General features: G+C 39.8%; 2 protein-coding genes across 4 annotated transcripts in view; one reads left to right on the plus strand and one right to left on the minus strand.

The window, feature by feature from the left end:
• Positions 1 to 22,099, plus strand: part of rtn1 (reticulon 1) — a 29,248-nt gene extending 7,149 nt beyond the window's left edge. The window contains exons 2-9 of one of the 3 annotated variants that reach the window (XM_023352778.1): positions 4,881 to 5,516; positions 6,386 to 7,045; positions 17,800 to 18,007; positions 18,087 to 18,225; positions 18,300 to 18,369; positions 19,836 to 19,882; positions 19,951 to 20,009; positions 21,262 to 22,099. In XM_023352778.1, the coding sequence (XP_023208546.1) occupies positions 4,881 to 5,516; positions 6,386 to 7,045; positions 17,800 to 18,007; positions 18,087 to 18,225; positions 18,300 to 18,369; positions 19,836 to 19,882; positions 19,951 to 20,009; positions 21,262 to 21,304 (1,862 nt within the window). In that variant the 3' untranslated portion in view covers positions 21,305 to 22,099. Of the gene's footprint in view, positions 1 to 4,880; positions 5,517 to 6,385; positions 7,046 to 10,973; positions 11,252 to 15,108; positions 15,214 to 17,799; positions 18,008 to 18,086; positions 18,226 to 18,299; positions 18,370 to 19,835; positions 19,883 to 19,950; positions 20,010 to 21,261 lie in introns of those variants that run through there. The other 2 variants (XM_005814895.2, XM_005814896.2) reach the window with 2 other exon arrangements.
• Positions 22,100 to 22,294: 195 nt separating this feature from the next.
• The window catches only part of tdrd9 (tudor domain containing 9), a 36,357-nt gene continuing 34,685 nt past the window's right edge, over positions 22,295 to 23,966 (minus strand). The window contains exons 33-35 of the mRNA XM_023352449.1: positions 23,408 to 23,526; positions 23,261 to 23,333; positions 22,295 to 22,573 (exon numbers count right to left, since the gene is read on the minus strand). Of these exons, the coding sequence (XP_023208217.1) occupies positions 22,475 to 22,573; positions 23,261 to 23,333; positions 23,408 to 23,526 (291 nt within the window). The 3' untranslated portion in view covers positions 22,295 to 22,474. The remainder of the gene's footprint in view (positions 22,574 to 23,260; positions 23,334 to 23,407; positions 23,527 to 23,966) is intronic.

The following is a 23,966-nucleotide window of genomic DNA, read 5'->3' on the forward strand; positions in this document are numbered from 1 at the left end:
CATGGCCGAACGCTTTACTGGTCTCTGATGTAAGCATAAGAGAAGAAAACGGCTCAAATCTCTTTTTGAATCTGCTCATTTCTAACAGTTTGTACTTCAGGCTCTTCATTAAGGCTGAAACGATTAATCGCGATTAATCAGTTATTGAAATAATCATCAACTAGTAATGTTACAACAATAGTCATATTTCGAGTCAAGATATAACAATAAAGTCGTAACATTATCAGAATAAAGTCGAGATAGTGAGAATAAAGTCATAATATGTTTGAGAAGTCAGAATATTACATGAATAGCATTTTACTATTTTAGTAATCCTACAACTTGATTCTCATCATTTCAACTTTAGTCTCTTAATTTTATTTTCTCAGTGTTGCTTAGTTCTGAATTGTAACAAAAATCTTTAAAAATCTATAGAATGTGCCAACTTTTAAATCCGATTAATTGGTTAATCATGAGGATAATCGATTAGTAAGCTATCAGCTAGCTGCAGCCCAATTCTTCCTGGTAAGTCCTTCCTGTTTTGGAGCTCCAGCCCTTCACGCATCGTCTGGGCTGCCTTGTTTTTAGTCAGTTGGCTGATAATTGGGAGCCTCTGCTTTGGCCTTGCACAGCCTGTCGCTCTGCATTAGCCTCAGAGCTGCACTGCATGCAGAGGACAACAAAAGGACTTCCCCTCCACCAGGACATATTTATCTAGCCGCCCCGTCCCTTCAGCGGCCGCAGCATCACAACACAATTCCCCCGTTGTCAAGCCCGATTCCATCCGACTGCACTGAAGCGTTCATCTCAGCCTTTTTAGGAACCTAAATGCCCCCGATATGCAACAAGTTTGTCCAACTGAAGCGTTCATTAGTGACATATCTGCAGGCTTTAAGCTGCTGGAGCGACTTTATGCAACTGCTGGGATGTTTATCGCGCTGCAGTGTGCAAAGGTTTGATGAGAAGTGGGTGGAGGGATGTTCGCCTGTGGTCAATCGGATTACGAGCCGCTCCCAGAGGTCACCCGTCTTTGAGCGTGTAGTGGCTCTGAGTGCTTCCTGCTGCACGGCACTTAAACATGCAGACAATCAATGATGATGGTGATGCTTCTGCCGGGGCGGTGACTGAAGAGAATAAGAGGATCAGAGGTGCGCACGGACATTTTGGGGGGAAAGAGCTCAAGTGGGGCAAAAATGGGCACCTTGTGACGTAGTAGTGTAAAATTTATAGCAGCACAGAAAAACCATCCAGATTTCTGCATGAATATGATATGAATGTGAAATATAGTATGTGAAATTATTCTTCCAGAATTAAGATCAATGAGAGTAACCACAATTCCCAAGAACTGACAACTAAATTACTAGGACTGAAATGATTAATCGTGATTAATTGATTATTCAAATAATTATCAACTAATTTAGTAACCAATTACTTAATTTAATCCACTAATTAAATTGTTAACAGGAGTATAGAGTCAAATACGTTTCATTTTCTTTAAGAACAATCTGAGAGCAATAATTAAGCCAAAACTGTACAAACTATTCATTTTGCATTTAAGATCAAATAAAACCTATTTCTGTAAATATGTTTTAACCAAAACTCCTCAAGTGGCAGTTTTAGCTTCACCTGGTTCAAATTCTGTACACAACAATCTATAAATCACCTTTTGCTATCCATTTATTAACTGATTAATCCAAAGATTAATCCAAAGCTTTTCACATGTTGAGAGTATTTTTTAGCTGCAGATGCATCCTTTGCTACAAATGATTAATTGTCCACTAAAGGAATGTTGTGTTATTGAATTTGAGGTAAAAACATATTTTCTTTATTTAAATTTTTTTTATCATATCTTTATTTATCATATTTAAAAATGAACTAGTTTGTTTATAGGCATCCCTGAATGCATTTCTAATATAAAATAAAAATGGCTTAATGAAAAATCTGTAGAATTTATAAATTTTTTATCCAGTTAATTATCAGAATAATCGATTAATTGATAACAAAAATAGTCGTTAGTTGCAGCTCTAATAATTATTTACAAAAAGTGTGGCGTTGGTAACCTAAGCTTTTATATACAAATATGCTATACACTATACACACATAAAGATTTCCAAAGGGCACTTTTCTGTCCATGTATATACAGTACAGACCAAAAGTTCAAAAAAATAAAGGGAACACTTAAACAACACAATATAACTCCAAGTAAATCAAACTTCTGTGAAATCAAACTGTCCACTTAGGAAGCAACACTGATTGACAATCAATTTCACCTGCTGTTGTGCAAATGGAACTTTGTACAGAACAAAGTATTCAATGAGAATATTTATTTCATTCAGATCTAGGATGTGTTATTTGAGTGTTCCCTTTATTTTTTTGAGCAGTGTATATATATAGCAAGCTTAAATAAAAAATCTGCAGGATGTGCCAAAGTTTTTCTTTGGCACATCCTGCAAAAGATGTGCCAAATCTTTGATTAATCGTCAGAATAATAGATTAATCAATTATTCTCTTGCAGCCCTAAAAGTTTTTTACAAATATGTTCTGCATTGGTAATGTATATATATATATATATATATTTTTTAAGTATAGTTTTTTTTAGTCCAGAGGAAAATGGGTCGGGGCTCTAGCGCCTCCTAGTGTCTATGACTTTAACCAGACATTCAGGGCGAGCAGCTCACAGGTTCTGCAGATGCTGTAGATATTCTCCCTTCAAAGTGTTCCAGCCTGTTTCGCCTCCTGTTTCGCCCCGACCCGGGCGTGGCGTGTTTACGCCTCGGTTCTGATGTATTGTTAATGATGGAGGAAGCAGCAGAAGGGAAGCGAAGGCTGGTGGGGCTCTTTAGAAAGGAAGCTAACGAAGGGACGGGACGTCCTGACTCGTCTGGTCTCCTGTCCATCACTCTGCGTCCTCAACAGCTGACCCTCCTTTTTCACTCTCTGCCCCACCAGAACCCCACATCCAGCCCAGCAGGAGAACCGGCCTATTTATAGCAGCAGCCGCTGGCCTGAGGAAGCAGAGGGCTCACTTTGTGTTTGACTCGTAAACAGCAAACTGGAATCCAGTCGCTCAGAGATTCAACTAATTTTAATATTTATGCTGACTTGATTCATTTTTTCCACCAAGATGGAAATCTGAGCTTCACTTCCTGTCTGCAGTTTAACTGAACACTGCGAAACAAAAAATCTTACCAGGTATCTTTGGTCTAGTTTCTAGTGCAAATATCTTAGTACACTTGAAATGAGATAAACTCTAAAGTAGCTTTTCAGCAGGATGTAGAGGCTTGTTTTGAGTAAATAAATCCTTAATGCTAATGAAAAAGTGCAAGTATAATTGGCAGATTATTCCACTTATGGGAAAATGTCTTGTTATAAGTGAAGTTATTTGCAAATTGAATCAGTAATTTTTCATCAATTTTCATCAACTTCTTTCTTGCTGAAAACTTACTTGAAAGTTAGTTTTGTCTCATTTCAAGCATACTAAGATATTTGCACTAGAAACCAAAGATGCTTGGTAACATTTTGTGGTTTTGCAGTGTAAGAATGTGTCTGACTACATGGAAAACGCAGGTGATGCAACACAAAACAACACGCGGTTTCCTGTTTCCTTCAGGCGTCTGAAATGAAGCAGCGCTCCGGCTTTCTGCTACCGTCAGTCCTTCACAGACTGCTGTTGTGTTCAGATGTGGCTTTTTGGGGGTCCAAACAATCCTCCTCTGTCTATTATTGCGCACAAGCGGCCGCTGTGTGAGCAGGCCCACAACCAGACACGCAGTGTGACTGAGTCCCAGCCTGTCAGTCAGGCTGCAGCTGAAGCACATCTTTGTTTCACTGAACGGTTTTTTTTTATCGGACTCTGTCTGCTTTGACCCAGAGAACACTGCAAAAACACTAAATCTTACCAATTATTTTTGGGTTAGTTTCTAGTTCAAATGTCTCACTAGGCAAAACTAACTTAAAAGTAACTTTTCAGCAAGATAAATTAGCTTGTTTTATGTCAATTGTTTATATTGGCTGATTATTTAAATTATAACTCGGGGGAAATGTCTTGTTATAAGTGAAATAATCAGCATGTGGAACTAGAACCTATTTATCAATATGAAAGGTGGACCTATTATGTAAAATTCACATTTTGCATGTTTTTTTGCTTCCATTTGGATCTGTACTACTTTTACAAACAGTTCAAGCACTTAAAAAAAAAAAGACTGGCTGCTTTTGGCAATAGGTTAATGTTTTTTGGTGTCTGGAAAATAAGCCGTTTCAAAAACCTCTGGAATGTAACATCACAAATCAACAGGCAATGCCCGTTACCTAGCAACCTTAGCAGAGCCCGTTACCTAGCAACCCAAGCTGAGCTCCAGCATATTTACCTCTGTATGCGCTGCTGGAAAAGACAAAGGGTTTTGTTGTTGACTTATCATCCAGAGACCACTTGTTGCATTCTTGTTGGTGTGCAGAAGGCTCCGCTTTTGCTTTTCAAAGATGTACGGCTGTATAATTGCGAATCTGTTTGCAGCCATTTATATGTGTGAGTGTAAACGTTGAGTTGCGGGGCGTCGCCAGCAGCAGCTTATTTGGATTTAAAGTGACAGGAGGACCTAAAACTGCTCAGAATGGGCAGAACTGAGCAGACTAAAATCTTAGAATGATTTTGTGAAAAAGTTTAATAAATAGGTTTTCTATAGACCATAGACCTAACCCAAGATGTTGAAGGAAGTACAATATGTCTTGTCACCTTTAAGGAGTTGTCTTAAAACAGCTCATATTACTTCCTGAAAAATTACTTATAAGTTAGTTTTACCTAAGATATTTTCACTTGAGACTGGACCAAAGATACTTGGTAAGATTTTGTGGTTTTTAAGTGTTCGGATTCTTCTCCTGACTCCCTCTGCCCGTTTCTGCAGGTGATCCCATGTCTGGCCTGTTTAGGAAACCCATGAATGACGACGGCGACGTGTACACCTCGCTGATGTCCAATCAGGCCTCCTACCTACCGGACGACCTGAAGCCCTCCAACGCCCTGGGCGACTTCACCGGCGACGCCTACAGCTTCACCTCCAAAACCAAAACCGCTTCCAATTTACCCGACGACACCCCGAAGTCCCTGCTGGGCTCCGACAAGACGGAATCCTACAACTACATGGATATCAGCCATGGGGAGGAGCGCCAAGGCAGCCGGGCCTCCGCTGATCTCGACCTGGTGGGGAGGTACATCGATAACAACCCCGAAGGAGACGAGGAAGATGAGGAGGAGGAGAACCTGGGTCCGGCGCTCGGCTCCCACTCCTTCCCCTACGTGGAGGATCCGTCCGACGAGGAGCTGAACGACTACCGCTCCTACCGGAACCTGGGCGGCACCCCGCAGACGGCCAGCCCGGTGAAGATCACCCTGACCGGGTCGTCTAAAGCCGAGCCGCAGCAGCTACCCCCGTCGGTCGGTGAAAACGTCCTGAGCGTGGGTCAGCAGGGCGTCCCCACGGTAACCCTGTCTGAGCCAGAGGATGACAGCCCCGCCTCCACGCCCAACGCTTCACCAACAAGTAGGTGCAGAACAGAACCCCTCTTAGTACCGACAGAATAAACTTCACTGGACGATAAAATATCACCATAAACAATTTATTGTCCATTTTCCTACAATGTGATGACAATATGCCCTGTCAAATAAACTTAACACTGAACTGGGAAAACGTCTGAATATTCAAAATAAATAAACAACCAAAACAATATGGATTATGAAGTCTCAACAAAAGAAAATTGCCCTTCAAAACATATTACAGGAATGAAAATTCCCTTTTTACACATTTTTACACTTCCATTTTGGTCTCAACAGCTTCTAAAAAAAGAGCCAAAGCACTAAAAAAACAACAAACACCAAATGGTTTTCTGGCATTAAGTTAATGTTTTTCAGTGCCTGGAAAAGGAGCTGATTGTTACATCATAATTGATGGGCTCACTCCCATTACCTACCAACCCAAGTGGAGCTCCAGCACGTTTGGTCAGCTGGTTTTACGACTGTATGTGCTGCACAATGGCTGCTGGAAAAGACGAGTGTTTTCTTGTTAATTTACCATCCAGATATACCATCTGTTGTGAAACAGACTTTAAACTCCATTCAAAAAGGCCTTAAAAGTCTTAAAAATAGAATGTGAAAGATTTTCTGCAGGGTTGCACCAATTTATGTGTGCCAATTTTCTTAATTTTGGGAGATTGGTGATCGGCCGATACGTACATGTGAAGCCAATTTTAATCAATCTTATCTACCTCAGTAAAAGTCTAAAAATCTGCCACAAAAATCAAACTTTCTTGGAATATTTAGCAACATTTCAGACAAAGACATTGGAATCGGCTTTTTAATAATCAGTAATCTGTAATTGGTGCACTGATAGTTTTCTGCTTTCTCTGTGAACAGGGAAACAGTTTTCATCTGATGACATGTTCAAGGTTGAATCCGGAAAGCCTGCAGCTTCCAGAAACAACGCGGGCCCAAAACCCAGGAGCCGGGATCACGAGGGCAGCAGCGCCGAGTCCGGAGACTCGGAGATCGAGCTGGTCTCCGAAGAGCCTCCCAAGCCGCGCAGCAACCCATTTACTGAGGCTCCGAAGAACAAGGCGACCAGCAACCCCTTCGACAACGCCCCGGTGGCCAAGGCCGGGCCGGGCCTCGCTGCCGGGCCTGCAGCCTACAGCATCCTGAGGGAGGAGCGGGAAGCAGAGCTCGACAGCGACCTCATCATCGAGTCCGCCTCCGAGGAAAGCCCCAAGAGAGAGCAGGGCATCGGCGGCCCCAAGCAGGGAGCCACCTCTCCGTCCCCTCTGGTCTACGCCGCCAGCCCTCCCCGCAGTCACCCTGAGGTGGCGCCGGTCCAGCCGCCGGCCGCCGAAAAGGCCAAGAGCGCCGTCAGAGCAGAGGAGGATCCTCCCAGCAAGCCGAAGCCTCCGACCGCCGCTGTGCCTCCGGAGGTGAGATCAGAAAAGCCCCAGCCGGGCGACATGCCGCCCCAGCAGGGCAAAGGAGAGCTGGGGAAAGCTGCTGTCGCCGCGCTGCTGCAGGGATTCAGCAAGCAGAAAGGTTGGTGCTCAAATCTGCAGTTCAACTTAAAGGCACACTGCAAAAACACAAAATCTTACCGAGTACTTCTGCCCACAAATGTCTACAACGGCAAAACTAACTTACAAGTGACTTTTCAGCGAGACATAGGAGCTTCTTTTAAGTCAATAACTCCTTAATATTGATGAACAAAAGTTTTAGTTCCACTGGCAGATTACTTCACTTAGAACATTTATTTCAAGTGTACCAAAATATTTTCAGTAAAAACAAACAATTGTAAAAGGCTGTTCTTTTACTGCCAAAATACAAAATATTAAGAGTTTTTTGGGGTCTAGTTTTCACTGGAAATATCTTAGTACACATGGAATAAGTCAAAACTAGCTTTTAAGTAACTTTTCAGCAAGAAATAGGAGCTTAAATAATTTCTCAATATTGATAAAGACATACTGGTTTGATTGACTGATTATTTTACTTAAAACAAGATATTTCAAGTGTACCAAGATATAAAAAAATAAGAGTTTTTATCTAGTTTTCAGTGCAAATATCTTAATATACATCGAATAAGACAAAACTTGCAACTGTTTTCAGGAAAATAGGGGACCTTATTTTAAGTCAATAATTCCTTAATTTAGATTTTTTTAAAAGTTATTGCTCTATCAGATTATTTCACTGATAACATTTCACAGTTAAATAAAATGCCAGTGAAACTAAAACATTTTCTTCCATTTTAAGGAAATACTGACTTAAGAAAAACTCCTGTATCTTGCTGAAAAAGTATCTAGAAATTAATTTAGTCTTATTTCAGGTATTTTCACTAGAAACTAGACTAAAATACTTTGTGTTTTTGCAGTGTATAAACTGTGACGTCTGTGAAATATAAAAATACTTGGACCTTCCTCTGAGTGGGAGGAAATGCTGCTGCTGTGCTCGGTTCACATATACTGCCCCCTGGTGGAACATAAGGGGGAAAATAAAACCCTTCTCATTAGAGGTGGGAATTTATTCAATAGTTTATCATTTATTGTAAGAATTTCTATTTAAATTCCAACTAATAATGTTTAAAACACATCAAAACTGTCCTGATTGGTAAGTTTATACTATTTTTGTTAAATTAAAGCATCAATAAATACAAATGAGTTTGAAAATACAGTTATAGTCTAGTGATACAAATCATGTAACCAGTGTCCTAAAGAAACTTACAAGAGCATTATTTGGGGATATAATTGACGTGACAGTCAGACGGTTACCTTAAAAACTAAGAATAAGTTGTTTTTATGGTCACTAGTTTTACTGTTACAATAAAAACGCAAAATATTGTGATAAAACTTGGAAGTCCACATTGTCCAGCCTGACTGGGAAAATGCTTTTATTTGCATGTTTTACCTTATTATTATTCAAAAGATGAGCAGGTAATGGTGTTTTAATATTGATGTTCTGACTCCATAATTATTTGATGTTAAAACTGGGTCAGTTTTCTGTTGCATCTTCCCTTCAAATCCGACTGTTCAGACATTTTTCTGCCTCTAATCAAACATAATGCAGGTCTGCATGTGAACATTTATGAATTTTGCATGAATTAACGGTCGTGCAGTCCTGTTTTGTTTTGATCAAACTGAAAGAAGGTTCTGGAATCACACACACAAAAAAAACAGGTCATGTCAATTAATTTCTGCACCACTAGAGGGAGCAGCACAGCTTTGTTGAAGATCATCAGATATTTATGAGGTTGGTCAGAGCACTTCCCCACCAGCTGCTATAGCAACAGTGAGAGGTTGGAGCATGCTCAGTGTGGGCCGTTGCCTTCGCTCCTGGTTGGTGTTGGCATGGAGGCAAATGAGGCTGCAGAAAGCAGAAGGTGTGAGGTGTGACAGTCTGCAGGGGAGGGGAGGACTGGACCTCAAAAACGGCATCGATTCACTCTGAAACGAGTGTTAAAGCAAACCAGGATGTCGCTAATATCTTAGCGACATCCTGGTTTGCTTTTCCTTTTCATGTTTAGCACTCCAATTGCAATCCAAATGTGGTCCGAGGAGGAGAAGCACAAACACAGCTGAGCGGCGTGCAGAAACGTTCCGTCTTTACCATGAATTATTAAGATCTGCGCCTCCATTACAGCCGAGACATAATGAAAAAAGAAGGAGGAATTTATAGCAACTGTAATCTTTATATAAATAGGAGATCTGGATGTTTGCCATGCTGCTGCTCTCTTTATGAAACACGTTTCCATCCCGTCTGCTGAGCCATGTGACAGCAGACTGTGATACACCAATGAAGACGCTGCGAATAGGGATTGTCAGATTAATCGTGATGAATTGATTATTGAAATAATCATAAACCTATTTAGTAATTGATTAATTGTTAACTGGAGTGTAGAGACTCAAAAAAGGCCATTTGATGAAAGAACATAACAGTAATTCAGACAAAACTGTACAATAATATATAAACACTTAGCATAAAAAAAACACCTTTGTCTGTATATATATATATATTCTAGAAGTATTTTTTAGCTCCAGATGCTTTATTTGCTACAAATAATCGCACGTAAACAAAAGGAATGCTGTTACTTCATTTCAGGCAATGAAATATTTATCTCCTTATTTAAAAAGGATTTTAATTATTTGTTTATTGGCATCTTTTAATGTGTTTCCAATTGTATAAAAAAGAAATCTGTACAATGTGCCTATTTAAAAAAAAAAAATCAGATTAATTGATTAATTTCCAACTACAATAATCTTTAGTTTCAACTCTAAAATTATGCTGGATGGATTTACAAATATGTGAGGCACTGGTAAAAAAAAGGCTTTAAAGTTTTTTTAAAGAGCAAATTTGTTTTTGAGAAAATGTATTTCTAGTATTAAGGCTTTAGAGGTTAAATGAAAAATCTGTAGTATTGGTCTATTTTTTTATTCGATTAATTGCCAACTAAAATAATCATTAGTTACAGCCCTAAAAATTACTTGGGGCACTGGCAATATTGGCTTTTACATCTTTATAAAAGAATTTTGTTTATTAGAATATTTATTTATAATATATTTTTTAATTGACTGTAGAGGTTAAATTAAAAATCTGCAAATGTGCCAGTTTTATAAGCAATTAATCGATTAATCACCAACTAAAATCATTGATACATTCCTAAAAATATGTGGGGCACTGGTAATATGTGCTTTTAAATCTTTAAAAATTTATTTTGTTTATTAGAATTTTTTAAAGTTAATTCTCTTTATAGTTAAAGACAAGCAGTTTAATGAAAAAACTGCAAAATGTACCAGTTTTTTATCCGATTAATCAATTAATTTCCACCTAAACTGATCGTTAGGGATGTAACTATTACCAAGCCTATATTGCTAATATAGGCTTTTATAAATCTTTAAAAACTGAAATTTATTTGAAAGTTATTTCTAATAAAAAGGCAAGCGACTAAATGAAAATGTGCCAGTTTTTTAATCCAATTAATTGATTAATCGCCTAAAATAATCGTTTGTTGTATCCCTAAAAATGATGTGGGGTACTGGTAATATAGGCATTTAAATCTTTAAAAATTGTTTTTTTGAAATTCTTAGTTATTTTTAATACTGTAAAGACAAAAAGACAAGTGGTTAAATGAAAAATCTCCAAAATGTGCCAGTTTTCTTTTTTTAAATCGATTAATCGTCACAGTAACTGATTCCTAAAATAATCTGCAGTTTCAGCCTGAATGAGCCTCCTGAACATGGAGGCATGTTTTGGTGCGCCAGTGTTAGAAACTGAGGATGACATGGAGATTTTTTTTACTGAAACATTTCTTTACGAGACAAAAGAGCGTCCACCGCAGCCACCCTCTTCCCCCCGGGCTTTAAATCATTGCATGGACGGTTTGCTGCAGCAGATTCGATGCTGTGCTGTTTACGACGTGCCCCCCCACTCTCTCTATCCCCTGCTGCTCCTCCCTCCCTCTCCTCCACAAACACACCGACACACACACGTACGCGGCGCTCCACAGCATCAGTCTTTGTGCTCCGAGAGTCAGCAGCACCTTGGAAACCTCTCCTCCCTCCCTCCCTCCCGTCCTCAGCCTCTCTCTCACCGCATCCTTCCCACCATTCATGCCTCTCCGTGGGACGACCGACTGAGCCGCTCCTGCCGAAGAGGAAAGCGCGAAGAGACAAAGCGACGGAGGGATCAGCAGCATGCAGGCTACTGCAGACATGACGAAGAAGGAGTGCTTGTGGAGCAGCTGGAAGGGCCAGGGTACTGACGCGTTTCTGTGATTTTACAGCCGGTTTGCATGTCGCCTCCAGGCAGACAGACTCTGTTTCGTGCATGCACACGTTCGGCTTCTAATAGTGACGTTTTGCTCCTTTATTTTTGCATGGGACACACCCTTAGTTTGTATCTGCACCCAGAGGAAACAAAGGCGGCGGTGGAAAATTGCTCCATCTGGTTTGGGTGCATGCTGGTACCGATTGTTGACACCCTCCCCGCTGCGCTGGGCGGCCGTTTTCATATGCTCCCATTTTTTTCTCTTTGCTTTGGGGGGGCGAAACGAGTGCCAGACCGTCGGATGGTGCTGATAGACCGTCTCCATGGCAATCAGGCCACACCCATCCTGATTACATCAGCCCCATATCCTAGGCCACCACGGCGGCCTGCAGAGCGTCCGGCAGGGGAACGTTTCCGCCAAACGGAGAGAAAATGGCGGCGCTTTCAGCAGTTTTGAGCTCAGCTCAGAATAACGCATTCATTGTGCTACAGCGGCGGCACATTCTGGCTTCACGCCGTCGAGTTATTTCAAGAGTTAACGACCCCTAAAGACCAAACCTCCCCGTGTAAAGACGCACCAAATAAATGCTGATGGGAGCGAAGAAGAATCGATTCGATTTATGTTCTCCCTCTGAATCACGCAGAGTCATTTTTAAAGCTGCAGGGTTTTTGTTTAGTCATCCTTCCTGCTGAGCACATGACTGATTCAGCATCAATACACGAACGGGCCGAGTCAGACGAATACGTCCAATAACCACAATCCTCATCTTTTATACACAAAAACACCGTTTAAATCTGGCTGCAGCACAACTATAACTAATTTCTAACACGTTTTCTTTCAAATGAATCACTCAAAAGACAGAAAATAACATTTAAATCCCAATTATGTAAATAAAAGCAGCTTCACAGTATTTATTCAAGACACAATCTAACACAATGCAACTAATATTCAATCACATGTATAACATTTAATCATTTATTTATTTACTGGTATTTCCATTTTATAACTAAGCTGAAAGGAAAAAAAAATAATGTAGTTTTCTAAATATTGCACAAAATATCTGTTTCTCTAAGCAGTAACTGGTTTGTATGACAGCGTTTCAGAATATTTAATAATTTAATATAAAACATGAACTAAATGCTTTTACTGTGAACCAATAGAAATGACTCCACTGCCACTAAAAGTAAATCAAACAAGAAACATTTAATAATTTTTAAGTAGTATTTTAATTTCATAACAAAGCCAAAGGGAAAGAACTCTAAACTAATGTTGATATTGTAACCAGCTCAAGGATTACTACTTTTTAATGAATTTATTTATTATTTATGTCTTTTTTTAATATTTTTTAAAGAAATTAAACAGAAAAACAACCCCCAGAGGTTTACATCTTCATGTCAAAAACTAGAAATGTTGAAAACTTTCAGCTGAATATTTCCTTTCTAGCATCAAAAATAAAAATCTGAAAGGGGAACCTAGTATGGAAAATTCACATTTTGCACGTTTTTATACTTTCATTTGAATCTCTGCTGCTTCTGAAAACCCAAGCGCTTACAAAAAAACCATCCAGATGTTTAATGGATGAAAGTTCACGTTTTTGTTGCCATTCCTAGTCACATTCTGTTACCTAGCAACCCCAGCTGAACCCAGTCCTGTTACCTAGCAACCCAAGCAGAGCTCCAGCACGTTTGGTCAGATGGTTTTACTGCTGTATGCTCTGTACAATGGCTGCTGGAAGAAACAAGTGTTTTGTTGTTGACTTATTATTCATAAGCCTCTTGCTGCATTCTCGTTGGCTGTGCAGGAGGTTTTACTAATGCTTTTCAAAGTGTAAAAGTTGACATGGGGGGCGTGGCCAGCAGCTACCAATTTGGATTTTAAGTGACAAGACGCTTTAAAACAGCTAATTCTGAAAGGAATAAAGACTAAAATCTTATTATCTATTAACGAGTTTGAGCAAAAAATGTAACGAAAATGATTTGTTTAGGCCATGGACCCATCCCAACCTGTTAAAGGAAGCATAACGGGTCACCTTTAAAGCAAAAAGCCTCTAACTGACTATAAATTCAGTAACATCTCTGCTCAGATGAGGCGGTCCCAGTGTTTTTTCATGCCTTCTCTCCGTCTGGCTCGTTTGAGGCCACAGTGATGTCGTTTGGTGGTTTAATTAGGTCAGGCTAAACTACTTTCACTACAGAACCGGGGAAGGTGGGGCGGGAGATGATATTATTGTCAGCTCTGTTAACGGTTTGATCTGGTTTTGGCTCAGAGTGAGAGCTGAACTCACCAGGCCTCTCTGGTTCTGCCTCCTACGACTTTAATGGCTCATTTTTCTGATAAGGACGACTTTCAGTGAGTTTCTGCAGATTAAATCATGTTCAGAATGATTTAGTTATTTACACACTCCAGCTGGAGGGATTTCATCTCATATTTCCTTCTGATTCTCTGCATTAAAGAGAAGCTTTCAGGGAAATTCATGTCTGGAAGTCCTAAAGTTGATCAATATGAATATAATGTGAGGTCTTGGTTTGAATAATAGATTAGTTTAGGTTATTTTATCAGAAAATCTTTAGGTTTTGCCCATTTTAAGAGAAAATCAGATTTTTTGTCAATGCAGTACAACTAAATTAATGGTACAGCTCTGCTTAGGGCCTTCATAAACAAACAGTCAAAACATACAAGACTAGACAGAAGTATAATCTGGGGAAAAACTTACATAATATCTAACTTTGAATGATTACAATAACATGTTCAACTAGAGTTAAATGGATTTACTTGAATGTAGGGTTCTAGCTAACTATTATTTTAGTAAATTGGTTATTTTATCCAATTAATTGGATAATAAATTGGCACGTTTTGCTAATTTGTCATTTAACCACTTAAACCTTTTGTATACAATAGTAAAAATACATTAAAAGATGCAAATAAGCCATTCAATTCCTTTTTTTAAATAAGAAAATAAACATTTTATTACCTAAAATGTATGTGTGCGTTCAATCATTTGTAGCAAAGGATGCATCTGCAGCTAAAACAATAACTCAGTCCTTTCTGCTTGACTTAAAACAGTGTAGGGCTGATATACTGATTATTGTATCAATTAAAAAATAACTGGATAGAAAAAGTTGCCAATAGGAGATTTTTAATTGTAAATGCAAAATGTACGGTATTTATTTTTTGCAGAGTTTTAGCTTACTTACCGCTCTGAGTGTGTTCTTCCTTCAGGAATTGTCCTTTTTTGCATGTAAAGTCTACATAACGATTAATCTTTTATCAAATTAGCTGATTAATCGATACATAACGATTAATCATTTCAGTTCTATTACCAACAAGATGATTAAAATATGAGGTTTTGGTCTGAATAATGTATTGGTTGGGGTTATTTTCTCAGAAAACCATCTTAAGGACATTATATTTAGCTCTATTGCAGAATATTTTGGTCGTTTTATTTAACTATTTGCTTGCAGTTGAACGATTTTTGTCCTGCATGATAAAAACAAAGTGTCTGCGTTTCTGTGCTGTTTGGGTTTGGAGCCGAACGATGAGCGGCCGGTTCTCCACGTTCAGAGCGATATGAATCCCAGAGGAACGCTCTCTCTCTCTCTCTCTCGCTTCGTCTCTCGGTGGGGAGAAAAATGGAGCACGGTTACTATGGTAACTGCATCAGGCGGATCCCCTGCTAGTTTGAAAGGAGCTGTGCAGTTGTTGGTTTCAAGCGGCGACTTGAGTTTTGGTGGAAGACCTCAGAGTCGGGATCTGCTTGTGGACCAGCCGCGCCCCGTCCACGTCCTCCTCCCCTCCACCCCTTCTTGCTCAGCTGCATCCTGATTGGCTGGCGGTGCCGGCGCCCCTCCCCTGCCGTGTACAGGGGGGGGCCGCCTCCCCCTCCAGAGCTCTCCTTTTGTCCGTGAATAAAGCAGCTGCCTCTTTCCTTGTTCAGCCATGGGAGCCGCAGGTCAGTACTCACTTCTGATACAGAAAAAGCTTTTCAGTCACCGAGTTTCTCCCTGCAGCGTCGGTAATGTTCACGTTCATGTCGGCGTGTGTGATTATTTACTCTGTGCCTGTGTGACTGTGACAGAGCATCTCCACTCAGATCTCTGCCCAGTTGGTCAGAGGTGCATGTGCAGCAGCAGTTGTTGCTGAATGGCTCAGCTGTCCGTTGGATCGCTTCACGTGCCGCAGCAGCAGCAGATTATTTAAAACCCGGAGAGAGCCGTGTTACCGTGCAGCACCAGCCAGCCTTTCTGGCTTCCACAGAGTAAAGATGGCCGTCATCACTATGCTGCTCACAGCTCTTCAGCTAAAATTAGAGCGGACATGAAGGCAAGCAGAGAGACACCCAGGAGGCAGAAGCAGCAAACCTTCGTTCATCTCTGATATTAAACTTCAGAAGAAGTTGGCACGTTTCCCTGGCTTGCCAAAGGACGCATTGTGAACCCTGGTTGAACTGAAACAGGCCTGGATTCCCAGAAGCTGTAACGCTACACTGAGCTAATCCTCAGTTATCACATCTTCTTCTTCATCTTTGGCAGTAGCTTTGAATTTCAGGCCCCAGCACCCAAAGATGGCACTGCAGGAAGAACACCGGCCTGCAGACGCCACATTGTGTCCGTTCATCTTTTAAAAAGCCAAGCGGTGGCGTTGATGCCTCGTCATACCTCACTGCAGACCGCTGTGGCTCCGGGTCGCGGCAAGCCGTTATCAACGATCTGCTGATTGTGCTGCTATTTCTGCTGCTTCCCAGACCTGCAGGTTAATCATTAACAGTCCTGGGAGCAGCAAAGCGATCGTTGCATGTATGCGTATGTATGCATGAGACCAGACCAGGTGATCCAGAATCCAACCAACACACCGACATGAATCCATCTCAGCAGGTTACAGCCAGTAATCATTTCCTGCAGAGGCTGATTAACACTTAGCCAAGGTTTCACCAACTCAAACCTAAGACATTTTAAGACCATTACGAATGGATTTTAAGATCTATATTTACAAATTAATGTATGAACTTTCCATCCAACTGGTAACAAATCTGCATTAGACAATAGATGCAAAAGAAGCTAGCTATGGTACGCTAGCAGTTAGTCACAGAACGCAATGAAGATGTCTGAATGTTGGCGAAAATATTTAAGGAAATAAAATTCCATTCTTCTTTCCATTTCCTCTCTTTTTCCTCTTTCTTCCTTTCCCCCTTCTTTTGTTCTCTCATCCTTCCATTCAGTCTCTCCATTCTTGTTTCTTATTTGTCATAACAGGATTTCTGTAGGTTTCATCAATTTGCGTTTAAGACTTTTTAAGATCGCTACAGTGGAATTTAAGACCTGTATATCCACAGACCTGGCGATAAATTTGCATTTATCCATAATAGATACTAGAGAACTAGCAGCTAGTTAGCGGTTAGCGTCACAGAACACATTGAAGATGTCCAAGGGTGACTCGATCTTTTGCCTGACAGAAAAGTCCCCACGAGAAAAATAAACTACATAGAATATATAACTAAATATTCATTCCACAACATTCAAGACCTGTGATTAACATATTTAAGGTCAACTTATATATATTTTTTGAAATTTAAAGGGGACCTATTATGCAAAATACATATTTTGCACATTTGTACTTCCATTCAGGTTTCAACTGCTTCTAAAAACATCTATCCATTGTTTTGGTAATAAGTTATTGTTTTTGGGTGTCTGAAAAATGGGCCAAATCAGAACCTACCCAATTGTTGGGTCACAATCAACATGCATTGTGTTGTTACCTAGCAACCCAACATGAACTACAGCATGTTTGGTCAGCTGGTTTTACCACTTTATGGGCTGTACAATGGCTGCTGGAAAAGAGAACTGTTCTGTTGTTGACTTACCATCCAATGTCAATGTAGCACTTTAAAAAAAGGTTCAAAACTGCACCAAAGTGCTGCACAAAAAAGATAATAAAATAAGTTGATGAAAAGAAAATGAGAAATATTACAAGAGAAAAAACTTCACTACATTCTTTTTGGTTGTGCAGGAGGCGCCACTTCTGCTTTTCAAATATGTATGGTTGTATAATTGCACATTTGTTGCAGCCATTTTCATGCGAGTGTAGCGTCGAGTTGGTGGGCGTGGCCAGCAGCAGGTTATTTAGATTTAAAGAGACAAGACGCCTTAAACCAGCTCAGAATAGGCAGAACTCGCCAGACTAAAACCTTTTGAACACGTTCAAAAAATTTATTGAACGTGTTTTGTTTCGCCCCTAGATCTATATCAGGACCTGTCCAAGGAATAGGTCACGTAATTTTGGATACATGAATTTGAGACGTTTTAAGGATGCGTGAGCGTCCTGTTGGGTGTAGAAATGAATGAAACCTTTGCGCCATCTTGTTGAAGCTGGGTTAAGCTGCAGCTCCCTGAGGATGCTGGGTTATCAACGGCTTCCAGTGGTTTGACCCAAATATGATCTGTGCAGCTCACAGCGGAGCCCGCCCGTTTAAAAGGCTCATTCCCGGTAATTTGTGGTTGTGGATCCTGACTGACCTCCCTAATGTGTGCTTCCTCCTCAGCAATCGACCTCCTCTACTGGAGGAACGTGAAGCAGTCCGGCGCCGTGTTCAGCAGCGTCCTGCTGCTCCTGTTCTCCCTGACCCAGTTCAGCGTGGTCAGTGTCGGAGCCTACCTGGCTCTGGCGGCGCTCTCCGCCTCCATCAGCTTCAGGATCTACAAGTCTGTGCTGCAGGCTGTGCAGAAGACCGATGAGGGGCATCCATTCAAGTGAGGGGACCGATTGCCGGCCTGGGAGTCGTTTTGACTCCACAGAGGCTAAAAAGATATTTTATGATTTTGTTTCCAGGGCTTATCTGGAGATGGAGATCGCTCTGTCTCAGGACCAGATCAGTAAGTACGCCGATAAGATCCTGCTGTACAGCAACACCTGCATGAAGGAGCTCCGCAGGCTGTTCCTCGTTCAGGATCTGGTGGATTCTTTGAAGGTTTGAACGCCGTCATTGCTTTTCATTTTATTGCTGTTGAGATGAAATGTTTGCTTAAAGATGGCTGTGTTTAGTTTGCAGTTCTGATGTGGCTGCTGACCTATGTGGGTGCACTCTTCAATGGCCTGACACTGCTCATCCTAGGTGAGATCATCTCTCTGATGCACTGATGATGACTCACATGATGATGTCTTTCACTGTCATTTGTTTTGTTTAAGCCACTTAGACTTTTCTACAAAATTACACTCACTTTAGATTAATCAGGATAAAATCCACTCTAAAAACCAGCTTTCTCTCTCATGCCTCTATTGACATTGTATAGGGAACCTGATGATAGTTCCCTCAAGAGGTGATTTCTGTTTAACTGCAACATATAAACTGATCTACTGAGCAGTTTGGGAAATTATGGGATTAGTTTGAGGTATTTCCAGGTTTGGATAAGTCTGGAACAAGAAAGCAGTATGGAAAATATTTAGATTTCCAGACTTTATTCTTTATCCCACTGTCTAAATGTTGTGTCTTTACTTCTGTGTAGGGCTGCAACTAACGATCAAAGTAATTGATTATTCTAACAATCATCGATTGAGCTGTTGACTATTCTGATGATTAATTGATAAATCCACTATTTTTGTGATTAATCCGATAAAGAATTAACACCTCCTTTCCTTGTATCCTTTATTCTGTCCTTGCATAATTCCTTCTCCACTTCCTTTTTGCTTGGTTGTATCACTTTTCTCTCTCAGGTTTGTTTTATTTCCATCCTTCCTTTCCTTCTTCCAGCACTCCTTCCTTTAATAATCTGCATCACTTATTTGTCCTTCGTTCCCTCCTTCCTTGTGTGCTTCCTTACTTGTATCCTTTTATTTCCTTACATCATTCCTTTGTCCTTTTATCCTTCTTCCTCTTGCCATGACCTTCAATCCTTCCTTTTTTCTCAAGTCCTTACATCCTACCCTCATTGTTTGTTATTCCTTCTTCCCACTTTCCTCTCTTCTCTTCCTCATTGCGTTTTTCTTCCTTCCACTCAATCTTTCCTTCCTTGTTTCTTATTTGCCATAAAGTTCCTGCAGGCTTCACCAACTCAAATTTAAGACTTTTCAAGACCACTATGAATAAAACTTAAGACCAATATTGTCACAGAAAAATGTTTGAACATTAGCGGTAGCCTCGAGTCACAATGTAATTAAGATTATTCTGCCTGATAGAAAAGTAAAATATTACACCGAACATACAAGATTAAATATTCATGTCGAGACAAAATTTAATAATATTAAAGGTCAACTTACATTTTTTAGTTTAAGACATTTTAAGGACATAATTTTATATACATTTAAGTGTTTTAAAGGATGCACATACAAGTTTCAATCTTAAATTTATTAGGATAAAAAATGTTCTGAATCCCTGCTTGAACCATAAGCAAGTCGTTAACAGTTTTTGTTGTTTTTTTTTAAAACCAGTCTGTTTATGCTGTCAATTTACGTTTGTTTACGATAAAAAAAAAAGAAAAAAAAGTGTGCCACTCTTTATAGAGTTTCTTCTAACTTTTTAATTTGGGTAAGATCTGATGGGCTTTTTCTTTATTAACTATTCCTCTTTATATTCCTCTACAGCTGTGGTGTCCATGTTCACTTTGCCTGTGGTTTATGAAAAACATCAGGTAAGAGCAGAAACATCTCGGTTCATTCCCGGTTTGGAAAAACTTATAACAGGTCTGTTTGTTTATAGGCGCAGATTGATCAATACGTGGGATTAATACGGACTCAGGTCAACTCTGTGGTGGGGAAGTGAGTAAATGCAATGCCAGTTTTTATTTATTTATGACTATTTTGCTTTGTTAGGTTTAAATTAGACTGAAATAAGATTAGAGAAGAACTTTTTATTCAAATTAAAATAAGGTTTTACTCCTTTGCAACAAGAACCTCATGATCATCTTCCTTTGTTTTAATATTTAAAATGCTAAATTGTTTACATGCTTCCTGGGATTAAGAGTGCTTTTGCACCTGATAGTCCAGGAGATTCATTTTGATTAAGAACCAAAGTTGTAACATTTGTTACGTTTTAAGCTGGTGCATTTCGCTTTCACACTGAACTGTGTCAAAAAAAAAACAAACCTTTTGAAAGATTGTTCCCCTCCTCGCCTGTGGTGGCGCTGCACCAAGAACCACTGCAGGAAACAACAAAAACCTCCGGAGAAGACACTGAGTTCAACTTCCTTCTTCACAAAATGTAAACATAAATGAAGTGGCACCAGAATTTTGAGGTGGTAGCATTTCTCTTTGGACATTGGTAGAAGAACACAAGCCATTTCTCCCTCTAACGTTAGACTAGCCTGTTTGTTTTGGATGCATTTCCCAGAATTCCCTGGGCAATAGTGTACTTCCTGCTTTTGAAGCACCAGAATTCACTTAGTTTTAGGTGGACCAGAGTTCACATTTTTGGTCGTCGTCAAGAGTTTGTTTACGCATTCGCAGGGCATTCTGGGTAAATACAACCAAAACAAACGTGCGAGTTCTGCGCTAGCCGGAGAAACGGCTCCTTGTCTTTTACCAAAGACAAAAGAGAAATCCTGCCACTGCTAAAAATCTGACACCACGCCATTTTTGTTTATATTTGTGAGGAAAGAAGTTGTGCTCTTCAGAGATTTTTATGTCATTTCCTTCAGTAGTTCTTAGTGCAGCGCCCCTACAGGCAAAGAGGGGAACAGGTTTTTCGAAAGGTTTGGTTCGTTTGACTCAGTGCAGTGTGAAAGCGAACTAGCAGCAGCTGAAAATGTAACAAATGTTTCAACTTTGGTTTCCAACTGAACCAAGTCTACAGAACTATCAGGCGTGAAAACACCCAAAAGCAAATCAAATTAGATACTTTTTACAATCTCCAAACTTAATTTTACAGACAAAAATTAGCCACAGTTCAACTTTATTCATCTTCTTAACCAAACATTGAGTATGTATGAGATTTTACCCGTTAAAATAAAACCTTACCTCAAGTTTTTTCCTGAAAACGACGCACCAAATCGCTCTGTGTTTTTCTGTCCAGGATCCAGGCGAAGATCCCCGGGGCCAAGAGGAAGGAGGAGTAATCCTGTCCGTGTCACCTTGAAGCTGACGGTCCGGTCCAGCTCCGAGTCGGGCTCCCGGCTGAAGGGCCCGATCATCATCTGTGGGGCGTAGTGCTTTGTCATCTTGGTGTTCTCTAAAGCATCCACTGGAGAAGCCTTCACCCTGTCTATAGCAGTCCAACACTAACACACAGTCACAGTACGTGTATAATCCTGCTTCTAGGTAGACAACTACACAACTCAAAGACAAAAAAGAACCTGTTTGTGTTGCTTATTATGAAGTGCATGAAGTCGAGCCTTGGGTAAATAATATTTGATATCTTTTGTGCAGTTTTGAAATCACGCTACATTTTTGCTTTGCAGTGTTTAACCACAACTTGTAATGGTTTGGCCCCAAGAGGCTGAAAGCCCACAGACTTCCTCCGCTGCCAGTGTTAAATACTGCTTCATGTCTCTGAGTTAGCAGTCGGGGCTTTTCTCAGTACGTCAATATAATATATAAATAATAATAATTTCCTTTCGGTGTTTCCAAGCACAAGATAATTTACGATATGCGTGTTAGATGTGGTAATCGTAGGGGTTTTGCTCTTTGTAATAATCATAAGGAACAACACACGCGCTCACATTAGGTACTGTTGTACAAGTATGAAGACAAGGTGATATTAAGCTTGTTTGAATAACTGTCCAACTTTGTATTTTGTTTAGCTATACTCTGTAGTTCTTTAGACCCTGGACTCTAACTATTTGCACTTACAGTATGTATTTAATTACAGGAATAATGAACAAATAAATGTACCTTGATGTAACACCTCTTCATCCACCTCACTGGTTCTTCCTACCAGATTAAGTGAGTCTCTGGTGAAGCTCTCATCTTGAGTCTTGGTTTGGTGAGCTATAAATACGAAGCTTTGCTTCTGGCACTGACACACAGCAGAGTGCTGCACAGACATATTTAACTCGAGTCAGGGGTCACAACGAGCCTGTTTGAAATAAAGACTGACAGGACTCATCTGTTGCAAACAACTATTTTTACTGCAACAAAATTGGCATCAACTTAAAACAGCTCTTTGAGGTAAACAGGAAACTCCTGCAGTAGAAATAAAATACAGAGCCACTAAAAGTCTTATTTGAACGTAAAAATATTAAGTTTACGTCTAAAACAGATGCTCATTATTATCTGTTTCGGTTTGTTTAACGATTGAGCAAAATGGGTGAATGGAGCTGGAAGAGAACACCTCGGGCCTCTCCACTTCCTCGTTCTGCAATGTCCATTCTGAGAGACGGGTCGACCTGCAGGTCAAGGACAAGCTTTAAGACAACGGATCAGAACCGCAGCAGCAGCAGCAGCAGCAGGGCTGGAACAACTAATCGGGATGAATCAATTGTTAAAGTACATCTTTTAATGTATTTTTATGAATGAAAAATCAGAAGAATACCATTTTATTTTATCCGATTAATTGTCAGAACAATTTATTTAATGTCAGAATAACCAATTAATCAGCAGAATAATTGATTATTCGTCAAAATTATCAATTAATCAGGAAAACAATCAACTTCCTGAATAATTAATTAAGTGTCAGAACAAGCAATTAAATGTCAAATTAATTGATTAATCATCAGAATAATCGATTAAGTGTTGGAATAATAGACTAGTCATCAGAATTATTGATCAATCGATTAATCGTCGGAATAAGTGATTAATTGTGAGAATTATTGATCAGCAGACTTATCGTTTATGAAAATAATTGATCATCCGATTAATTGTCAAAATTATAAATTAATCATCAGAAAAATGTATTGTCAGAATAATCTATTATTGACATTTAATCAATTATTCTGATTAAATGTCAGAATAATTGATTAAGTGCCAGAGCAATTTATAAAGTGTCAGAATAGTTGATTGTCTGAATAAATTGATAAATTAATTGATAGTTAAAATAGTCGTTGGTTCCAGCCCTACACTCATCAGTACTGTACCTGGTCCCACTTTCCGTAGTTCTCGTGGTTTGTTGGAGTGACAGCTTCTCTCGGAGGAGACCTGATGAACAGTCTGCAGAACAAACAGAACCCGTGTTACCGGTTCTGTTGAAGTGTCAGCGTTTTCTGTGCTGGCGTGTGGCTGACCTGGTCAGGCCGTCCCGGCAGTCGTCCTGCAGCTGGCAGATCCTCTCAGGGGTCAGGTGCAGAGTGCTGCTGGGTCCGTTGCACAGCAGGCTGTTGATGGCCATCCGTAGAGCGTTTATCTGAAGGAAAACAATCACACACATCAGTAAAAGAATGAAAAAAGGCAATGGCTGCATTTACATTTACCACAAAACTGCGCAAATTAGAATTAAGAAAAATAAATTCCCTTTATGGAAATACGCTGATTTCCCAGAAAACAAACGTTTTCCGTAAAACGTTTGTTTTTCAGCCGTATCACAATTGGTGCTACAGAAAAACCTTTTCACGTCACACAAGTTACACCAGTTTGTAACCGGCTTTTCACAGGCTAAGAGCTGAATGTGCTGTAAACATTAAAATATATTTAAATTGTTCATTACTTAAACTGGGGTTATGAAATTCAAAGGTGAAAAACTTTAAACTGACAAACTAGATCAGTAAGCTTAGAAAATCAAAACTAGACACTTTGTGTCAACATTAAACATTTAAAAGTGTGGAAACTTAATATTTAATAAATACG

Source organism: Xiphophorus maculatus, chromosome 19 (genome assembly GCF_002775205.1).
Source record: "Xiphophorus maculatus strain JP 163 A chromosome 19, X_maculatus-5.0-male, whole genome shotgun sequence".
Classification (NCBI taxonomy): Eukaryota; Metazoa; Chordata; class Actinopteri; order Cyprinodontiformes; family Poeciliidae; genus Xiphophorus; species Xiphophorus maculatus.